The sequence below is a fragment of the Chlamydotis macqueenii genome, chromosome 4 (assembly GCF_036417535.1).
Source record: "Chlamydotis macqueenii isolate bChlMac1 chromosome 4, bChlMac1.mat, whole genome shotgun sequence".
NCBI lineage: Eukaryota > Metazoa > Chordata > Aves > Otidiformes > Otididae > Chlamydotis > Chlamydotis macqueenii.
The window spans coordinates 51,720,708-51,741,374 of NC_141559.1; the positions used below are offsets into that span (position 1 = coordinate 51,720,708).

Genomic DNA, 20,667 nt, shown 5'->3' on the forward strand with positions numbered 1-20,667 from the left:
AGTCACCAGAAGAACTAATGTAAACCTACATGAAATGACCCCAGTTCTCCACATGACTAAACTGATAGCTTAAATGTATTTTGTAGTTCAATGTTTTAAATGTAATACTTGCAGAATGACTCTTGTCCTCATTTAATTCAGTGGCTATATTCCCACTGCTTCATGAGACCAAGATTTTTGAAGATCAGTCTTAGTAAATCTGTACTTATGATAAGGTGATTATTAATCATCTGAAAACTTTGTAGGAAATTGTATGAAAAAATTGCAGTATACCTCAGAAAAGAAAAAAAAAACCAAAGTCATAGCTACTCTTAAGTCTGTGAACAAAGATGACTACCTAAATATCTTTAAAAACAGCACCAGATGATAAGGTTGCCCTGGGAGTGTGGTTCTCTGTGTAAAGGCTATTGTTATCCAGTGCCCAGACTCATGCTTTTATTCTCCCACAGTACTATTCAAAGTTGAGAAAGTTGTTTGGGGTTTCGTTTTGTTTTTTTTTTTTTCCAAAAAGGGAAGAAGAGGACAACAGTGAGTTTATCCATCCAACTCTGAGGTTGGATGCTGCCAGGACGAGTCTTGGTGCTTTGGAAAGCTGAGCACCACGAACGCTGAGGGATACTTGCTCCCTCTGGAAATCAAACTTAACATCATCTCTGGTTTGGCACTGTAAGACAATATGCCCAAATCAAAGGGTGTTATTCTCTATTTCAATGACTTCTTGAGTGCTTGGAAGCAAGTATGAAACAAATGCTGCTATCCCTATCTCCAGAAAACATGGTTGTTTTTTTCCCTTCTCTAAAATCCATAGGAGCTATCATGTTATTTTAAATGAGTTATGATTTGTATAATGTCATGCCATTTGACACAGTAATGGTTATTAAGTCACTATATTATTTTAGTGTTTACTAAAACTTCTAGTTTTAGAAGGGTGGTTGGGGTGGTTAGAGCTGTTGTATGAAGTACATAAAAGTAATATTCAGCTTTATTTAAAAAATATGGAACAAATGCACAATTGTTATACCATGAAGCACATTTTACAGTAAATGGAGAGCAATGTAATTTCCATCAGAATTTGGAACTAAGGTAACTAAAAATATTGCTGATGACAATTCTATTGTAAAAGTGAAAAACCAAGCACCGTATTTTTAAATATGACCATTTTTACATTCATAAAAATTTGAGACTTTTCATTTTGGCAGAGAACGTCAAAGAAATATAAATTTGTAGTTAAGTTGCATCATAATCATCCTATCTACATTGTAAATGCTCAGCAGCATATAATACAGAAATAATCACTACAATGTACATATGAACAAAAGGAAAAGTGAACATGGATATGAACAGTAATGTTTTTTTAAATGATACACATGTAACTATCTTTGAAGATATGTAACACATATTTCATGCTTCACTTTCTTGTAACACAAAAGAAAAAAAAAGCCCTCCTGAACATTCAAATCCTTTTATCCTTTGTCCTGACTCCAACTAAACTTGGTGAAGCTGGAGGTTACCTGGCACAAGGCTCAATGAAAACATACAAAGACAGCAGAATTCATCCAACTGACAATAAAAATAATGATATATATATACATAGTTCTTTGTAATACGTATCTATCTGTAGAAATCCTTTGACTTAGCTAACGCTAAGGACTTTGATTTCTAAAATCTAATGGGAAACAGATCAGGAGGTGGTAAAGGTGTTATATTTAGCTTTAGAAAGGTTCAACTATTAAAAATGCAGAGGTCCTCAAAAAATATACCAGAAAGAAATACTATAAGTACAGGGAATTAAAAACGAATACAAAGATCCTACACTATATGAAATACCACCTGCACTTTCTGTAAAATACATATTTGCCTAACACTGAGTAACCCTAGTGCTTTCAAGGAGCATACTGCATTTTGTACAAACTTCCAGGTAAGTCTAGGAAGAATTAGGGCCCAAGAGCATTAAAAAGCTGCTTTTATTTTATTTTTTATGTAATCAATTAACACATGCCAGCCATCATGAGAATAAATTCCTACTGTACAAAATGCACCTCAATGTCAAAGACATTGCATCTAATTAAAACGATTGCACAGTCCCACACAGATTTCCTGCACTGTCACAGAATTCACCCAGGCTGCTCAGTTTTCAGTCTCTCAGGATGCTTACAGCACATCCAGTATTGGCACTTAACTAAAACTTCCATGAAGACAGTATGCCTTTTATTTCTTAAAAAAATATATATATAGATATTTGCATAAATTTTAGGGGAAAGGTGGCTAGACTTGTACATTTATCATCAATAAAATACAGTATATATTTAAGCTTTACCAAGTTTTGCCTCTGAATTCATTGTATCATTTGAAGTTTCTGGATGGCATAGTTAAATTCCTAAGTAAGCACATAAGTAACCCTATATCACTACTACTGACATTTATTACTGATCATTTTCTAACAGCAGAAAATATAAATGGCTTTCACACATGGTGACATAAACATAATACGACAGATTTCAGGAATCTAACCAACATTTAATGTGCAGGAAAAAGCGTACTGTGATTAACAGAATAGTTTTATCCAGGATAATAGACAACGAAATCTAAGATACCTCATAAAATTTCCTATTGCAGAATTAGGACTGGAATACCACAAGAAGATCACTTTAGTTGACATGAACTATACGGAACTGTTATCTTGTATCCCTCAGAACAAAAAGATTTATTTGTTCTCTCTTAAATATGCTTTGTCTTACTTTCTTAAATCCAACAAGATAAGAATAATTCCTCTATTTAAAGGCACATCCAGAAAGTACCAAGGCAAATATATGTTTTAGAGAATTTTTTTTCATAAAGAAAAAACAATAAGCTACCTCCAATAATAGGTATTTTGTATGAACACATACCATTATTATTTGCACAGAACAATTTACAATATCAACAACTATGTTAAAAAATAACAATTTAATTCCACTGGACTTGTGCATTCAGCTGCTCTCAGCAAATACAGACATACAGCAAACACGAGAACAAAATCAGGATTTGTTTCATACATGGCTCCTGTGTAAGGAGAACAAAATCAGAATTTCTTTTCATACGTGGCTGTCCTTCACACAGCCTGCTCCTGCAAAGTCCCACTAAAGCATCTGGAATTTCAAGACAGCACATACAAATGCATACCAAAATTAGCATAAATATCTTACTTCTGGCTTGTCGTGTTCTTACTCAGCTACTGACTAACAATGACTGTAACTATACACGCATTTAAATAAGCTTTGCGCAGTTGAAGCAACCAAGAATACCCAATGACCTTCCTTTAATTTCATTTTATATCTCATTAGTTAAGTGGATAGTTCCTGTGCTGCAGCTGCTCCCCTGTCTTTTGGCAAAATTTGTACAGGCACATTCTTTTCTTTTTAGATAATTAATTTCTCTAACAAGGGAGGAAAAAGAGTCATACAAATGAAAGGGAAAACTGTCAATACACAAAGTGCTGACACATCAATTAGGTAAATCAGCTGGAAAATTTATTTTCTTTGCCTGTCTCCAGAAGCCTTAGCTAGCACTTGCTTTAGTCAGAAGTTTATCATATTGACAGTATCCCTTCAAAGGAAAATTCCAGTGCAGTACAGAAATTATTTTAATCAGTACATCAAAATCACTATGGGCTAATGTCAGACAGATGCAAACACACAGACAGGCGTGCACATATATATTCTATATGATGGCCTTGGGAGGGAATGTGGTCTTCTTTGCACATCACAGAACAGCAGCAGTTTGCATTGTAGGAGCCTGATTTGCCTGCTCTGTGGCATCAGCATCCGTAGAAAAAAAGTCTCTCCTTCCCACACACTGGGATGCGTAAAGAATTTTAAGAGCTGTGTTTCATTGTAGGCTTGTAAAGACGCCATGCAAAAGCTTTGCCCAAGCACTACTGACTTGCTCCCACAGCAGTGGCAGTTTTTGCAGCTGAGGATTTAAAAGTATTGGGCAAGACAGGTCAAGAATGTCCTCTGAAAGTATAGCCATTGAAGAAGTCATGCTCTTGACTGAGTTGCAGCTGATCAGGAAAAGTATCAGTTTCTCTATTTCAAATATTTGTGGGATTAAAACCAACAGAACACACATTCATTTACTCAATTTTTTGGTTGCTTTAAAACAAAACCTTTGTTTTGACATATCTAAGGATTACTTTATTGGATTCCTTTCAAGAGCCTGGAAAGTCTTAAATTCCTAATATTTCAAACAAAGACTTACAGTTCTTTTGTAATTTTTGGCACAAAAATGGCCCCAGTTGAGAAGTACAATTAAAATAGCAGATCCAACTGAAAAAGACAGCTCTTTCATTCACTGCATAGAGGTATTGAAAATTATCAATAGCTCCAAGAGCTGCCCTGAGAATTCCTATCCGTTCCTATCCAAACAATATATACTTAGCCTGTCATCTGCTTGTATTAGTCTAATATGAGATGTAAGTATTTCTTTAATGGCATGTTGTAAAACAATGATGAATTTTGGAAAGAAGTGGCTATAACTTATGATCAATTCTGGATGGATTAGGCTATATTACAAAACAGTATGCCATTGCCACCTACCCTATAGTTTCTCCTCATCGTCTGTGTCCCCTCCATTTTTAAGGACCACCAATTGTTACAATAACAACAGTCCTTAGGCCAACAGCAGTTGCAGTTAGAGGATGTATATGCTGGAACCTCAGTTAAGAGGCAGGTGTTTTACCTACTGCATGCCTCTCATATTTTCAGATTGCGGCTCCTAATTCTGAGCAGAGGACATCGGTGCCACAGGACACATCTGTCTGCCTGCTCCTGCCAGCACCGCAGGACCCTCTCCTCCCAGTTCAAGCTGCGAAGGAAGGATCAGGCTGAAAACCTCAGACCTGCTCCATGGTGGAACATCAGCCCATCGCAGGGTTCTCTATCAAGAAGCACTCCTCCTTCTGCCCTTCAACATTTAGGCACGCTACTCTCTTACAACAACAGAAGTTGTTTTAGGATTAAAAAGTGTGAATCTATTGCTGTGGAAAAGAACAGGAGAGAGACAGAAGCAGCTTAACTAGTTTCTTTTTCTTTCTTTTTTTTTTTTTTAATTTTTGCATGAAATTCCAGCTATTAGAAAAAGTAAGGTGCTTTTCACTGTCTACCAACATAGCTCTCATGGGATCTAAAGTTTTTATACCTAACAACAGTTTAATAGCTATGATTAGTACTGCCAGCAGATTGCAGTTCTCCATGGCAAAGTTCAAAACAGTTCTTACTTTAGGGAAGTTATTTTTATAAATACATTCTTGCAAAATAACTTAATATTGTGGAATCCTTTACAGGACTTGAGCCTATTACTTGCTGAGAAAAAATGGTAAAATATCTGGGTGCCTTTGACAGGTAACATGACTTTCATGATGAAAGAACAGTTTCCTTTTTCACTGGCTTTAAAATAATTGTTCACCCAGAGCTGCTGCAACAATTTGGTTCTTTCCATGAATTAGCATTTGGACATCCTAGCCACATGAATGGATTTGTGGATGTGAGCTTGGCTCATGAAAAACTGTTGTGATAACATGTTTAAAGCTTAGTGAAGCACTGAAATACTGTTTTGGCAAGGATTTTTTCCAAAGCTTGGGCCTCTGTTTTTTTAACCTCCCCTTCTATCTGAAAAGAAGGCTGGGATTTTGTGCATTAATTTTTCTGACAAGAAGCAATGTGTAACAACTAATCTCAAAAATATCAGCTCTGGCACATGATAAAGGAGAAGAAAGTATAGGGGAATAAATGAGTAGTAAGGAGAAAAACTTGATGACAGCATTATGTAAGTACCAAATTATGTAGTCAGGGATAAAATCCTGGCCCTTCTGAAATCAAAAGCACAATACTTGCTAAATCACATACAAATGTCACTGTCAGTACTGTGACCAACAGATTATTTCCCAGATGCTTTTGCAGAAAACAATGTAACTCCTCTTGGGAGTGTTATTTTATACACACAGCATCTCTGAAAAGAATTCACATAAGTAGAAATCTTGAATACTATTTAAAGGGACTAAAAGCTTTTGAAGTATCTTCACTGTTGGAGTTCTGCGTGACTACTGATTAGTAAGGGTAAGCAGTTATTTCTTTTTATATAAATATGTAATCTTCTACTTTTTGCAAAGTATCAAATCTGTACAATTGCCATTCATTTTGCAAATACTTTCCAGGCCTGTTGGCAATTTATCTCCCGTAAGTTACTTCTGTAGAAAAAAAAGAGAGCTATTAGATTGTGACCAAAACACCTAACAGAGATAAAAAGAAGGTACGAAAGGCACTTGTGTTCACAATGCAGTGTCAAATATTCAGAACTTCTTGCATGCAGTTCTAAAATTCTTCATATTTTGTGATTGTGAGTGACTCTGGATAACAGTTCAAACAACGCATCCAAATTTTTGCTTGCCAAAGGGTACTTCTCTTGTTTGTTTAAATATTAATCTCCATGCTGTCAGTTCTGAAACGATGAAGATGGATTAGCAGCTTGTCCAAAATATCAGCCAGGCCTTGTACTAAACACTTTAAAGAGGCACAATGTTGGCAGAAAGCTTTAGAATTTCAGTCTGCAAGTAAAATGTCAATTAAAGACTTAAAAGACTTGTATGTTTGCATAGATTAACATTCACTTGTCCTCTCATGTGCAAGGAATTGATCACTTTCCTTTGCATTTTCAGGTTCATCCACTTCTTCCACAAGGTTCTTTTCTTGCAACCCGCTATTTTCTGAACAAGAATCGTCATCTCCATCGCTACGGTGACCTTCCAGACTGTGCCTGATGCCATAAGCAAAGTAAATAAGGAAGCCTTCCAAAAGGAAAAACTGAAAGTTAGTAGGGTTTTCAGGAAAGTAGTGCATCAAAAAGTAGTTAGTTATTACTCTCTGGCTTAACGTATTTTCCAAAAAAAGTTTCTTCTTCAGGAAAGAAGAAACTTCTTCTGAATTAGAGCTCATGCTTCAGGTCTTCCCTGTCTCTACGGAAAGTGCATGCACTAAATCACAGTGCATAATTTTTCTGTAATTGAATGCTCTAATAGGTCGTGGAAACTATCTCTAATTTATGTCTAGATGGAATTAATACAAATTTTCCATATTTTGAAGGAGAATGATTGAATTACTGGGAAGAAAACTGTTACAAACAGGTCTCTGCAAAATATTAGCTATGTGAAAACAAATTGTGGCTTATTGGAATTAGTCCTATCACTTTGATTCCTTCTATTACCTCAAAACTGTATTTACAATTTTAACTGCATATAAATACCTCTTCTGAGGTATGCTCTTGTTCGATCAGAAATATCAGCTGACTTAGTAATACACCAACTTTTGTTCAAATATTTAAAGGAAGAGAATAAAATGTTCTAAGATAGGAATCATCAGTCCTAAAGAAAGACTAATGTCAGACTAGACATCAGGAAATTTTTTTTTAAAATAAGGGTGGTGAAACACTGGAACAGGTTGCCCAGAGGGGTGGTAGATGCACCATCCCTGGAAACATTCAAGACCAGGTTGGATGAGGCTCTAAGCAACCTGATCTGGTTGGAGATGTCCCTGCTCCTTGCAGGGGGGTTGGACTAGATGACCTTTAAAGGTCCCTTCCAATCCAAATCATTCTAGGATTCTGTGATTCTAATATAAGAGGTGATTGAAATGAACAAAAGTACCTACCAAGTGCCATCCAGAAGCTAAATCTGATCCAAGTTTCTCCACTTAATTGTACCATCAAGTAAATATTTACCAGGATACTGACTGATGGCAAAAATGGCAATAATGGAACCTAAAAGGACATATTTAATATGTCTGTAGCATTAAATGTCATTTCTTGCATGTCACACTTCAGTCATACAACACAAACTAGAGGTGACATATCTATTCACTAAAAAGAACAGGAAAATTTTCTTCTTGAAATACAGTAAAATTTTCTTTCCCAATGGGTTTAACCACTGGTTTCTACATATCTTAAACTTTAAAAATAAACTATTTTTAACATATATTCTCTAAGGTTGTGAAGAAAAACTTTCCAGTTTGTGCTGAACATATAGTAATGAATTATTGAATCTACAGCTGAAAAATATTATATTTTCATATATTCCTTGTTTCTGAATTGCCCCCCCCCCCCATTCTAACAGATTCCTTGACCTTCATCACTATACTTCATTATTTCCATTAAATACTTTGTTATGTGTCCAAAAGAATACCTAGAAGATCTGTGCTGTCAGATCCACTATTTATAATAGTAGCTCTTCAGACCAAAATCAGTGGTACAGCCATTTTCTGCAGCCATGCTCCTGTGCATGTCACACATTTCAATCTGTGGGCAATGAAACCCTTCCTCTAGTCCTGAGAAGATATGGACAGGACTGCACATGCCAATGATTCGGCTGTGAGCATCCGCTACCCTTACCTTCACCAAAAACCTGCAATCGTGGCAGCGCAGTAATGAAAGACTGCCTGAAAAAGGACCATCTCCCTCTCTCTCCCCCTCTCCCACTTGTTAGAATCCATCCAAACCTCTCATTAGAGAATAACACAGAGAATACGTTATTCACCATAAAGGCCACTTTCTGCTGGTTCTGAGGCTGCCTTTGGATGAGGAGAATGGTAACTATGAAGGAGACCACCAACACAGCAAGAAGGCAAATACTCCAGGGCTCCAAGTTAGCAATGAAATGAATCGCATAAGTAGTGAGGACACTCAAGCCACAAACCAAGAAAGCTGTATGAAAAACAAAATTATGAAAATGGGGAAGAGGTCACTTCATCTCTGCATCGAAGAGGACATGACTTTTAAGAAGAATGATAGCAGGTCTTCAGTATGAAATGTTATCATGAAAATGTTTAATTAAAGGAAAATACAATAAACTACAGATCCATCAAGAAGTATAAAAGCATTCTGCAGAATGACACATTAATTATGACTGAAAGAAGGCTGGATTTTTCATTTTATTTTTAATAAAATTCCATTATTTATGTTAATATGAGTTTGGATAGCTGAATACTTACCTAAGAGACCCACTAAAAAGTTAACAGTAGTTGCAGTCTGCTGGGTAGGTACACTAGATGGACTTATCAGGGCCTGAAGACTGAAGTGTTTCTCTTGTATCATATCGATCTGTGATTCACTTACTGCAGATTCCCTTTCAGATGCAGCCAAAGCTGCTTTTTCTGTAGAATATTTTGGTTGCTCGTAGGTTGAAGTGGGTTGGTACCTATACATAAAACAAACAGGATAATAAAAAAAATTAAGCTTACTTTGGGATTTGCAGTAAAATAACTCTAGGAATGTATTTAAATACTAAATCCCTTACAGTAAAGATTTAGACTTTCCTGATTTATAACTGCATTGCAACAGCATATCATATTAGTCACTATCATATATAACCAAACTATGGGAACTCACTTTTTTGCTGGGTTTGTTTGGGGATTTTTTGGCAGTTTTTTAAGCTACGTGAATTCACCAATGGGTCAGATAAATGACTCGTACGAAAAGACTGGACAGGGTTTGGTGATCAATGGCAGGGAGAGGGTAGCTGAGCTTCTTTCTGACTTGCTTCTCATACTGTAAGATGCCTACTAACTGGCATAAACTAAAATTTTACATCTGCTTTGTTACAATTTAAGTGTATTTTTAAAAAAACATATGTTAAATAAGTCACTATGCGATAAAATAATCTTCTCTTTTAAAGTGTAAATTATTGTAACATTGAATTTGAGCTGAATTTAAGCTGTTTTACTTTTCAAAGTTAATTACTTAGCCTTAAGTAATAAAGAATGAATTTTTAAGTTAAAAAGAGCAATACATAATAAAGTGAGCTGTAGCTACCAATATATCAATATTATTCTGCAGCTTTACAAACAGAACAGATACCAGAGTTTTACTGACAAGTATTTATAATCTCAATCATTGAGAGATAATATTTACGCTCTCTTCTAGGCCTACCACATCTTGAAACACTTATCTGATCTTACGTTTCTGACTAGGGTAATATAAGCAATTATTTGGACTTGTTCATCCTGTGAACTACCTAGAACATCTACATCTTTCACATACAGCCCCCACAATGTAGTAGACCCGATTCACAGCATAGATTGTATTCATATCAAAATATCATTTATTGAATTTTGTACACAAGCTTACACCTAGTACCTTTGGGACTAATGCTTGGAGCAGTACATCTTCTGGAGAATAAAAGGTGTCTAGATTTCACTTGAAGCTTTGACTTGACTAACTGCTATACTGATACGACAATATATCATTGTTTTCTTTGATAGCTCACTGCTTCTTAGAAATCATTTATATGCATACAGCTAATTTCTAAACATTTAGCTATCTAGCAAAAAATATACCATGTAAATGTCACTTCTGTTTATATACTGACCAACACAAAATAAAACAGAGTAGAATACAAAGGATGGTTTTGACTCACCTGAGAATGAGGACACAGGTTGCCACAAGTGAATAAGCAAGAAGTGTACCAATAGACATCATGTCCACTAAAGCCTTTAGGTCAAACAGAAATGCCATTATAGCTAAAAAAGAAAAGAAAATAAAATGCAAAATTTGTCTGAGGCTGACACAGAATCATAGAATCATTTAGGTTGGGAAAGACCTTTAAGATCATTGAGTCCAACCGTAAGTGCTAAGATTAATATTAAGACATATTAAGAGCTAAGATTTTAAAATGTCTGCAGTGTAACTTTACATTGTCTTACTGATGTGAGCAATATGAGTGAAATCATGGCAATCCTTAAAAACACATTTTTAAAGTCACCGCCAACATTCCCAAATCTAATTCCCTACAGCTGGGAATCTCATTCATCTAGATATGCACTGATGAACTGTACAGTCATGCTGCATAACAAAGCAATTCATGTCAGACTTACTTGGACATCAGTATTTGCACACATGGCCTGTCGAATTGGGGCCACATTAAAAATACATTTTTTATAGAATAAGGTTCAGATCTTGCAATAGAATCTCACCAAAGCTGAGGGGACAGATCCCACTGCAAAACTGGGGAAAAATGATCTGACCCAGTAAGTCACTGGTATGTAAAATTTCTGCTGAGCGGAGAAAAAGCTCTATGGAAAGAGGACTTTCAGTAGTTAACTGAAATAAAATAGCTTTGTAATGTTTTTAAAACTGATTATCTTACTAAACTAAAAGTTATATTCAAGTGGCCTTCAGGAAAGGCCAGCAAAATCTCACAAGAATTAATATTCTTAAGATCACTGAAATCAGAGGCAGAAACTTCCATGATACTGAGAGTAATTACAGCAGCCTTTGTTTTTATAAAAGCCAATACCACATTCTTTTTAAGATTCTGGAATTTTTTTTTCTTTTTGTCTATGCTGTTTGCACACAGACACACATAGCTGTTATAGAAATTAGCACAAGACTAAATGAAAGGCTAGTGCTAATTGATTTGAAATATATGTGGTCAAGTAACATCTTAAAATATTTGTATTTTATTGACATTACTGAGATGCAGAGTCAGTCTAAAATAATCTTTTGAGTCACCAGTAATCTCAACATCAAAAGAAACTATTAAACATAGCCTTTATACACTGCATGTATATGCACACACAAATTTTTCTGTCTTCAGGAATACTTATATATCATATTTATGCTACGTGTTTGTTAATATATTTGTAGACAGGTGTATAAATGCACAAACACACAACACACATTCCCCTGGTATTTGTTCCAGAAGAAGAAAACAAAATGTGATTTTCTGAAAACAAGACTGCTGTGTTACAGAAGTTTTATTTCATCTGGGAGTCTCCTTTTCTAATGAAGGAAGACCATCCTGTTTTCTTTATGATGGTGGATTTTTCTAAATCCAAGAAGTCTTTTACAGAGAGGATTTCTGAATACCTCACTGCTTTGCATGCTCAAAAGGGCACAGGTAAGCAAAGCTGAGGAAGAATAGAACCTACTATAACCTCATGTGCAGTAGCTAAATTTAATTTTTAATCCTAGCTTCAAAAGGCTACTTTGTGCCCAGAATATTCTTTTACATTAGAATCAAAGTGAAAAATTACTGTAAGTTTCTGACTAAGACAAAAAAAGACACAGTGTCACTGGGAAATTGAACTGTAGCAGAAGAGCAGGTTCGGGACCATCTAAGGAACCTGAAGGTGCATGAGTCCATGGGACCCGATGAGATGCATCCATGGGTCCTCAGGGAACTGTCAGATGAAGTTGCCAAGACGCTGGCCATCGTATTTGAGAAATCGTGGTGGTATGGTGAGGTTCTTGATGACTGGAAAAGGGGAAACGTAACCCCTATTTTTAAAAAGGGGAACAAAGAAGATCTGGGAAACTACAGGCTGGTCAGCTTCACCTCTATGTCTGACAAGGTCATGGAGCAGATTCTTCTGGAAATCATGCTAAGAAGGCACATGGAATGCAAGGAGGTGATTGGTGACAGCCAACATGGCTTCACGAAGGGCAGATTTTGCCTGAGTAATTTGGTGGCCTTCTGTGATGGGGTAACATGTGGACAAGGGATGAGCAACTGACGTCATCTACCTGGACTTGTGCAAAGCATTTGACACTGTCCCACACAACATCCTTGTCTCTGGACTGGAGAGACAATGAGTTTGATGGACGGACCACTCGGTGGATAAGGAGTTGGCTGGATGGCTGCACTCAGAGAGTGGTGGTCAACGGCTCAACGTCCAAGTGGAGACCGGTGACAAGTGGTGTCCCTCAGGGGTCCGTTTTGGGCCCAGCCCTGTTCAACATCTTTGTTGGCGACATGAACAGTGGGATAGAGTGCACCCTCAGCAAGTTTGCCAATGACACCAAGCTGTGTAGTGCAGTCAACACGCTGGAGGGAAGGGATGCCATCCCAAGGGACCTTGACGGGCTGGAGAGGTGAACCTGTGCAAACCTCATGAAGTTCAACCAGGCCAAGTGCAAGGTCCTACATGTGGGCTGGGGCATTTTCAAGCACAAATACAGGCTGGTCTGAGAATGGATTGACAGCAGCCCTGAGAAGAAGGACTTGGGTGTGCTAGTGGATGAGAAGCTCAACATGAGCCGACAATGTGTGCCCTTGCAGCCCAGAAGGCCAACCGCATCCTGGGCTGCATCAAAACAAGCGTGGCTACCAGGTCAAGGGAGGTGATTCTGCCCCTCTACTCTGCTCTCATGAGACCCCACCTGGAGTACTGCATCCAGCTCTGGAGCCCCCAACATAAGAAGGACATTGATCTGTTAGACAGAGTCCAGAGGAGAGCCACAAAAATGATGAGAGGGCTGGAGCATCTCTCCTATGAGGACAGGCTGAGAGAGTTGAGGCTGCTCAGTCTGGAGAAGAGAAAGCTCCAGGGAGACCTTGGAGCGGCCTTCCAGTACCTAAAGGGGGCCTACAGGAAAGATGGGAAGAAACTCTTCAGCAGGGCCTGTTGTGATAGGACGAAGGGTGATGGTTTTAAAATAGAGGGAGGTAGATTCAGTCTGGACATTAGGAAAAAAATTTTTACACTGAGGGTGGTAGAACACTGGAACAGGTTGCCCAGAGAGGTGGTGGATGCCCCATCCCTGGAAACATTCAAGGCCAGGTTGGACAGGACACTGAGCAAGCTGATCTAGTTGGGGATGTCCCTGCTCTTTGCAGGGGGGTTGGACTAGATGACCTTTAAAGGTCCCTTCCAACCCAAACTGTTCTATGATTCTATGATTCTGTAGTATAAGCTGTTGCATACAACTGTAACCATTCTGGCAAAACTATTTATGACCACAAGTTACCAAATATGCACCTTTTTAAAAACAGAAGAAGAAATTACTCCTTCTCCAGCAGTAGATAAAGCTGTCTTCAGGTGAGTTGTTGACACACCGAATTCCCCAAACTGTCTAAAAGCAGTCCAAGTGACAGACAGCTGCTGCATAGCTATAGTCAGGGCTGTATAACTATATCAGTTTGCCAGCTGGATAACGTGGCTTTCTTTCTCCTCATCATTACTGTGATTTCAGATAAAGATGTTAATTTCATCCCACATAGCTTCACTTCCAAATTATGATAGGGAAAAAAGTCGGTAACATAAATTCAAATAATAAAGTCAAAACAATAAAAGTAATTCTAAGCAATTTATTTGTATTTTGACCAAAGGAAAAGGAACTGACAATAATACTTCATGTGGGAACTACCTGGACAATAACTGTGCTTTCCCACATTGTTGTGAAGTACACAGTGTGAGCAGTTCCAGTCCTATGGCACCTCAGGGTGACCCTGATTATAAATAATATTTTAGTCTCAATTCTGAACATCTTATTTGATATCAATTTTGGCCAGGGTTGCTAAGTGTTATAAAGCCTGTATTTTATACTTGAATTACTTTTAAGACTTCTTTATTTGCCTTTGAGTTAAATATTTCTAGAACTTCCAGTTTTCCTGAAATGACAATGAAATTTGGGCACAACTAGATGTACCTCTGCAAGAAGTATGGACAAAAGTTAAAGAGTTGTATGTTAAAAATTTGTCTTTGCGAAACATTAAGAGTTGGCAACAGCTCCCAAAATGCTGTTTTGCTAAAATATATGTGGGCATGTATTGAGGGATATGTGTGTACACATAACCCCCCAGCATACACACATATCCCTCAACCCCAATTTGGTAAGCCTATACAAAACCAGAATCTTTTTTGTTTAGAAGAAAATTTAAAAATCTTTGTATTCTTTACAAAAGTTGATCCTGTTGCAAATGTAGAATTTTTTTCTGATGTCTCATAATGAAAAACGTGACAGTTATTTTCCCTCCTTATAGATGTGATAAATACATAAGTGTAGGTCAGAGAAGCAAATCCTGTAAGTAGAGCAGCAGCCTAAGGGACCCAGATTAAGTCGCAAGCTTATTCACAATACAATAGGCCAATATTAAAAAAAAAAAAAAATTGGAATTCTGTCACTTTAAGGACATCACCACCACCATGATTGGCATAATCTAGAGTTCTTACACCCTTTGATTACTTGGTAATTTTATTCCCATCGTACATGCAAGGGAAGTTAACAAGCAGCCCTTTTCAAAAACATAAAGTACCATGCACTTGCATAGAGTGTTTAAATCTCAGTTTTAAATAATACAGGCTTTGAGAGCTTACCAGAGATGACCCCTGCTGTCAAGGTGGCAGAAACTGGTGCCTGCCTCTTACTCACTTTGGCAAGAAAACTAAAGAGTAAACCATCGCGTGCCATGGCAAACAGAATTCGGGGCAAAGGGAACATAGAGCCGAGAAGACTAGAACAGAAAAATGTATAGTTCAAATACAGGTTATTAAAAGCACAATGCGTTACTGGTAAACCCAACTACACAAAAAGAAAGCTTGGAAGAGTTAATGGGTTTAGGTATAGTTTTGGTTTAGGCTCTGTGTTGCTGCTCTTGGTTTTTTGTTTGGTTGACTGATGTTCTTGGTTTTGGGCTGTTGTTTATCTTGAACCTAGGCTTTGCTGATGTTCTTGGTTTTGGGTTGTTGTTTATCTTGAACCTAGGCTTTGAAAGCACTTGAGATTAACCAACAAATACAACATCTGTGGTAGAGAAAAGTTTTACTGGTAGCCTACTTTACCTGGCGACAATCAGATTTGATCATTTCAGTCCAAAGAAAATCAAAGCTGCACAACAGTGGTTTATTTCCATATATGCAATGTGTTTAGCAGTGCACCTTTCTTTACAAGGATCAACTCTTAGTCTCACCTGCTACTGCAGCAGACGATAGAGTAGCAACTAGTGGGGTCTTCGTTTTGGAACTGATTTGAGCTAGATATTTGAAAAGCAACCCGTCCTTCGCCATAGCATAGATTACACGTGGCATTGGGAAAATGGTTCCAAGAAGACTGAGTAAAAGGCAAACACATGCAACATGGCAAACACAGTTCATGCAGAGTCACATCATGGACAAGATAAACAATGTTAATTAATGGCATGTATAAAAACAAAATTTATGATCATAAGACAAAACCAGAAAGCCCCATAGCCCAAGATACTACAGATCAGACACAAACAGAAATTTATTTTTCCCTGTAAAGTCGATTGCCTTTTTTTTTTTTAATTAATTTAGGTAATACAATTGCTTCATCAGAGAGAATTCGGATTAGCCAAATAACTCTTGCCATCACTGTAGTTCTTGGGTATTAGTGGACCAGAAGCACGTGCTATGTCACACTAACGATGCAATTAAGCTTTAGTATTCCTGGAGAAAGTCTGTCAGTCAGCAGCAGCAAATCCATAAGCATTAGCAGCATCTCTTACACTCTACATTTCTGTGTGAGGCTGCTGATTAACAGTAATTCAAAGTAACCACCATACAATTATACTTGGGCACATTATTTCTTTCAATTAAAGCACCTTTAGCCAACCTTCATTAAGATTGTTTCTTTTTTGGGAGAAGTAAAGCTAATTAATTTGTATTTGTTATTAGCAGAACACAGAAAGTTTTAAAAGTGTTGATAACTTGAAGCTCTTTTTAAACATACTTCTTAAACTACGTGATTTCTTTCCCTCAAAGTGAAATGATTGTATTTAAGAAAACCGAAACCGCTGAAAGGACAAAAGGCAAAATCATAGCCAGTATAACCTCTGCAGCAAGCACGCTAGTTTTTAACTAGCTGAATGGTTGCCTTTCTTTAGGGAATTGACTATATGACTTACAGAAGGCACAGCTTTTACATACCACAGATGCTAAGTACCTCCAGTAATGCTCGTGAGACGCAAGCATTAAGGTTAGATACACGAGCGAAGTTTCATTACACATGAACTCATTTTGATGTATGAATGTCCCTTCCAAAAAAGAATGTTTCCTGAATCAGAGTGACAATTGATTTTTCAAATAAGGATACTGTTCAAATCCACTGGCAAATTTATTGCTGTTGTGGCTTTGTAAAATTTATTTATCCTACCCCTCTTTAAGTACATTCACATAAGTAACAGAAATATTAACAAATATCTTTACCCTGAGGAAACAAGTTCACAACGTAACATAATAAGAGGTAACTACATGCACCAAAAGCAATGATCCTAACTTTTTTTCTTAATTATAACTCTAAACTGAGGAATAGGAAATACAATTTCCTTTGTTTTGTTCTAAACTGACATCAGTCAGCAGAATGAAAGATTAACCTCTCTCCACATGAGTAAATAGAATTCTTCACAATACACCAGGAAAAGAGAGTAACAGTTCAAATTTCTGAAAAAGCATTTTACCGTCTCAGTTCACTTTGTTTTCCAGTAATAATTTCTTTAATCTAGTTTCTGCTTATATATGACTTTTACTATTTATCAACATAGAGAAAAAAATTCAGTAAAACCCTCCAAACTGAGAGAACCATGACAACTAGATAGAAAATAACTACAAGCCCAGAATGAACTGTGTAACTACGACATTCTTCAGTTAGCCCTACAATTCTTTTAATGTTATTCTGGAACTATTTCCTTTCTCTATCCCCTCCTACATCAAAATATTCCTTTCCTTTAAATCATTGTCCACAGTCAGTGTGCTCATCTTCTTCAAGCTAATGCTTATTGAGTTATCTCAGAGTACTGTTGGCATTAGTGCTTAAACAGGCATGACGCTTTCCTTTGTGGAAGGGCAGCCAGTATTCTTACCACTGAAGCTCACATAAATTACTCCTCACCTATGTAAGCCCAGGTGGAAGATTGGCATCAGCATTTTTTCTATCCCTAAATTCAAATATCAAGCAATTTTCTATTCTATGAAAGTGTTTATACCTACCGCATTACAAATGGGGTGTAATATATATGAACACATAATAATATATCTCATGCCCTCCCTGATCTTTTAAATCAAAATAACATGTTAAGGTTACATCCACAGTTTCACAAAGGGGAATAAATTATAATATTTTCATAGCTACAACCTACATCTCAAATACCCACACAGAAACCACAGAAAGTGATGATGTCAGAAGACAGACTGGCTACTGAAGGAAAACAGAGACAGGCAACGAAGATGAGGAGTGGAGCTAGTTAATCATCTCTTCAATTTTGCCTGCAAATACACAGAGCCCATAAAGTTGCTGAGTCCTTGGGAGTGGACAGCAAGAAAGGACAAAATAGGTGGCGTTTATTTTATCAGTTAATAAAGATAAGTAGCAGCCATATGTCTGAAAATACATATTTTAATTTAAAAAAAAAGGGTAATATCCCAAAGAGGTAGAGTTCTATAACAGTACAGTTTAAAAAAAGGAACTTAAATTAATGCACCTACTGTGATCAAGACCTGCTTAAGTCTAAAACGTGCTTATAATACTTATTGCTAACCCTTTGCATGAACTGAGCCTTCAAAATGAATGCATAAACATATATTTAAATGTCAGATATTATCCATCAGCTTTTCCCAATAAAATTTGTATTTCAAAGTCTTTACCTTGTGGACAAAGCACAGAGGGATCCCACTGCTACAACATATTTTGCAGGACCCCATCCAACATATTCAAATGCTACTGGCAGAGGACTTTTCTCGTCTAGTAGATAGTATGGCATCATAAGTGTCAGTGCAGCTGAAACCCCAAAATAGGCCAGGAAGCAGACAAGCAGGGACACCACAATTCCTATGGGTATGGCTTTCTGAGGATTCTTGACCTCTTCTCCTGAAAAAAAGGAAAAAAAAAACCACCCCACCAAAAATTCTTACTCATTTCCACCTTTAGCTTTAAAAGATAACATCACAGACAAATAATTTGTTGATTTAAGCCCTGGGAATCATATTTGTAATAGAAGTTTAAAAAATCTGTATAAAAGAAGCTCAGTGACACAGAATAAAACTCAGTATTTTGTTGCCAGAAATAGCATTAAAAAATAGAGATAAACTGAAGGACATAAAATACATTCTGTATTTAGAGTACACAAAGCACAAAACTTCTAGTTATTTGCCTACAATTTATAAATTGTGTACTCATTCCCTATCAGCCATATACAAGCCAACGTTTAGGAAAGATACCTCATCTCAGAGAACTGTAAAAGTGAGCAGCTGATTAACATGATTTGAGGAGAAAAAAAAATGTATACTAAGCACTTCCTAGATTTAGGAAGCAACAATTAATTTTTTAAGTACAGGAATAAAATAAGTAAAATGTCATCCATCCTCCCAGAACGACAGCTACATTCAGGAATGAAGTCAGACTACCATGTCCTACCTGTCCTACATGGACTGAAGTAAGTTTAGGAGAAAGCAAAGGCTGGACAGTAGACAGATTATTATGTTGTTTGTGGGATTTATTTTTTTTTTACAAAAAAAGCATGTTCTAGATATATGCACACACATATAAATACTATACCAGTTGTTGCAATGCAGTCAAATCCTACAAAAGCATAAAAACAGGTTGCAGCACCAGCCAATGTTCCTGTGAAACCATATGGCATAAAGCCACCGCTCCCATACATACTTGTCACATTCTCTGTAGTACTCCTATAAAGAACAAAAACACAGCAGAAAAATAACTTTTAAATAAAAAATTAGTATCACTAGTAGGACAAACACATGCATCCTCGTTCCCTACCACTCTGGAAAAACATGTTAAAATGCTCTTGTCAAGAGTGAGTTCTGCTTTACAAAACTGATGAAAAGAGATTTTTGGGTCAGTGCTTGAAGAATAATAAATAACATGATGAAATAATAATAATGAAATAACAGTAAATGGAAGAATACATGAATGCAGCAATTATCATCTGACTCTGCAGTTTGTAGCAAAACATACTGAAACACTAGTGGTATAGGCAACTCTCGCTGTCATACTCATGTACTGCAGTTAATACATAGCTTAAGGATGAGAAGCCAGTAACCTCTCAAACGGCTACGGACAAGAGTATTGAAATAAGATGATTTTTAAAGGAAACTACAAATGACAAAATAAAAAGGTATTTTTAAGGGAATAAAAAGTTTATCATTCCCAGCGACAGAGCTATTAGTTGATACATTACCTGCAATACCACAAAAGCAAATATTACAGAAAATTGCTTGGAATATGAGCAAAAATATTGAATTTAAAAAAAAAATTACTCTGTTACTGCAGTAAGGTTTATGAGATATTCTTCACTTATTTTCCAGTTGTCAGTATCTCCTTTCACAAAACCAGAAATCATAACGAAGAGAAGGACCAAGATGTTAATAGCAGTGAAAATTTTATTCACCCATGCAGATTCTTTTACTCCAAAGGATAAAAGACCTATAAAATAAAAATATTTCATAGATGTGAGTGGTCCATTAAACTAATAAAATGACATTTTAAAGAAGGTATACATGCAAGTACTGTTAATAATATTAGAAAAACAGCACTAGATTTTGTACTTTTAAAAAGTGGTAGCACAAACTAGATTTACAGCATGGCAATAGGCAAGGGTATGGGAAACCATAAACCAGAAAGCTTCTTTAATTGTATTCATAGACTCATAGAACAGTTTGGGTTGGAAGTGACCTTTAAAGGTCTTGTAGTCCAACCCTCCTGCAAGGAGCAAGGACATCTTCATGTGATTAACTGACCATAAATTCCCCCGCTGTGTGGCTCAGGGTGGGGAAAGAGGTACAGATAATTGAAAATAAATTAAGCCTAGGAAGAGGGAGGGATGGGGGAAAGTTATCTTGTGCTCCTTCTCATTATCCTGCTTTGGTTTTAATAATAAACAAATACTTT

The 20,667-nt window shown here is 36.7% G+C and overlaps 1 protein-coding gene across 1 annotated transcript in view; it reads right to left on the bottom strand.

Annotated features, from left to right (window-relative positions):
* Positions 1-964: 964 nt before the first annotated feature.
* Positions 965-20,667, bottom strand: part of SLC7A2 (solute carrier family 7 member 2) — a 62,858-nt gene continuing 43,155 nt past the window's right edge. The window contains exons 4-12 of the mRNA XM_086746836.1: positions 20,037-20,202; positions 19,315-19,445; positions 18,405-18,627; positions 15,123-15,259; positions 10,442-10,544; positions 9,018-9,223; positions 8,564-8,730; positions 7,683-7,791; positions 965-6,823 (exon numbers count right to left, since the gene is read on the bottom strand). Of these exons, the coding sequence (XP_086602962.1) occupies positions 6,636-6,823; positions 7,683-7,791; positions 8,564-8,730; positions 9,018-9,223; positions 10,442-10,544; positions 15,123-15,259; positions 18,405-18,627; positions 19,315-19,445; positions 20,037-20,202 (1,430 nt within the window). The 3' untranslated portion in view covers positions 965-6,635. The remainder of the gene's footprint in view (positions 6,824-7,682; positions 7,792-8,563; positions 8,731-9,017; positions 9,224-10,441; positions 10,545-15,122; positions 15,260-18,404; positions 18,628-19,314; positions 19,446-20,036; positions 20,203-20,667) is intronic.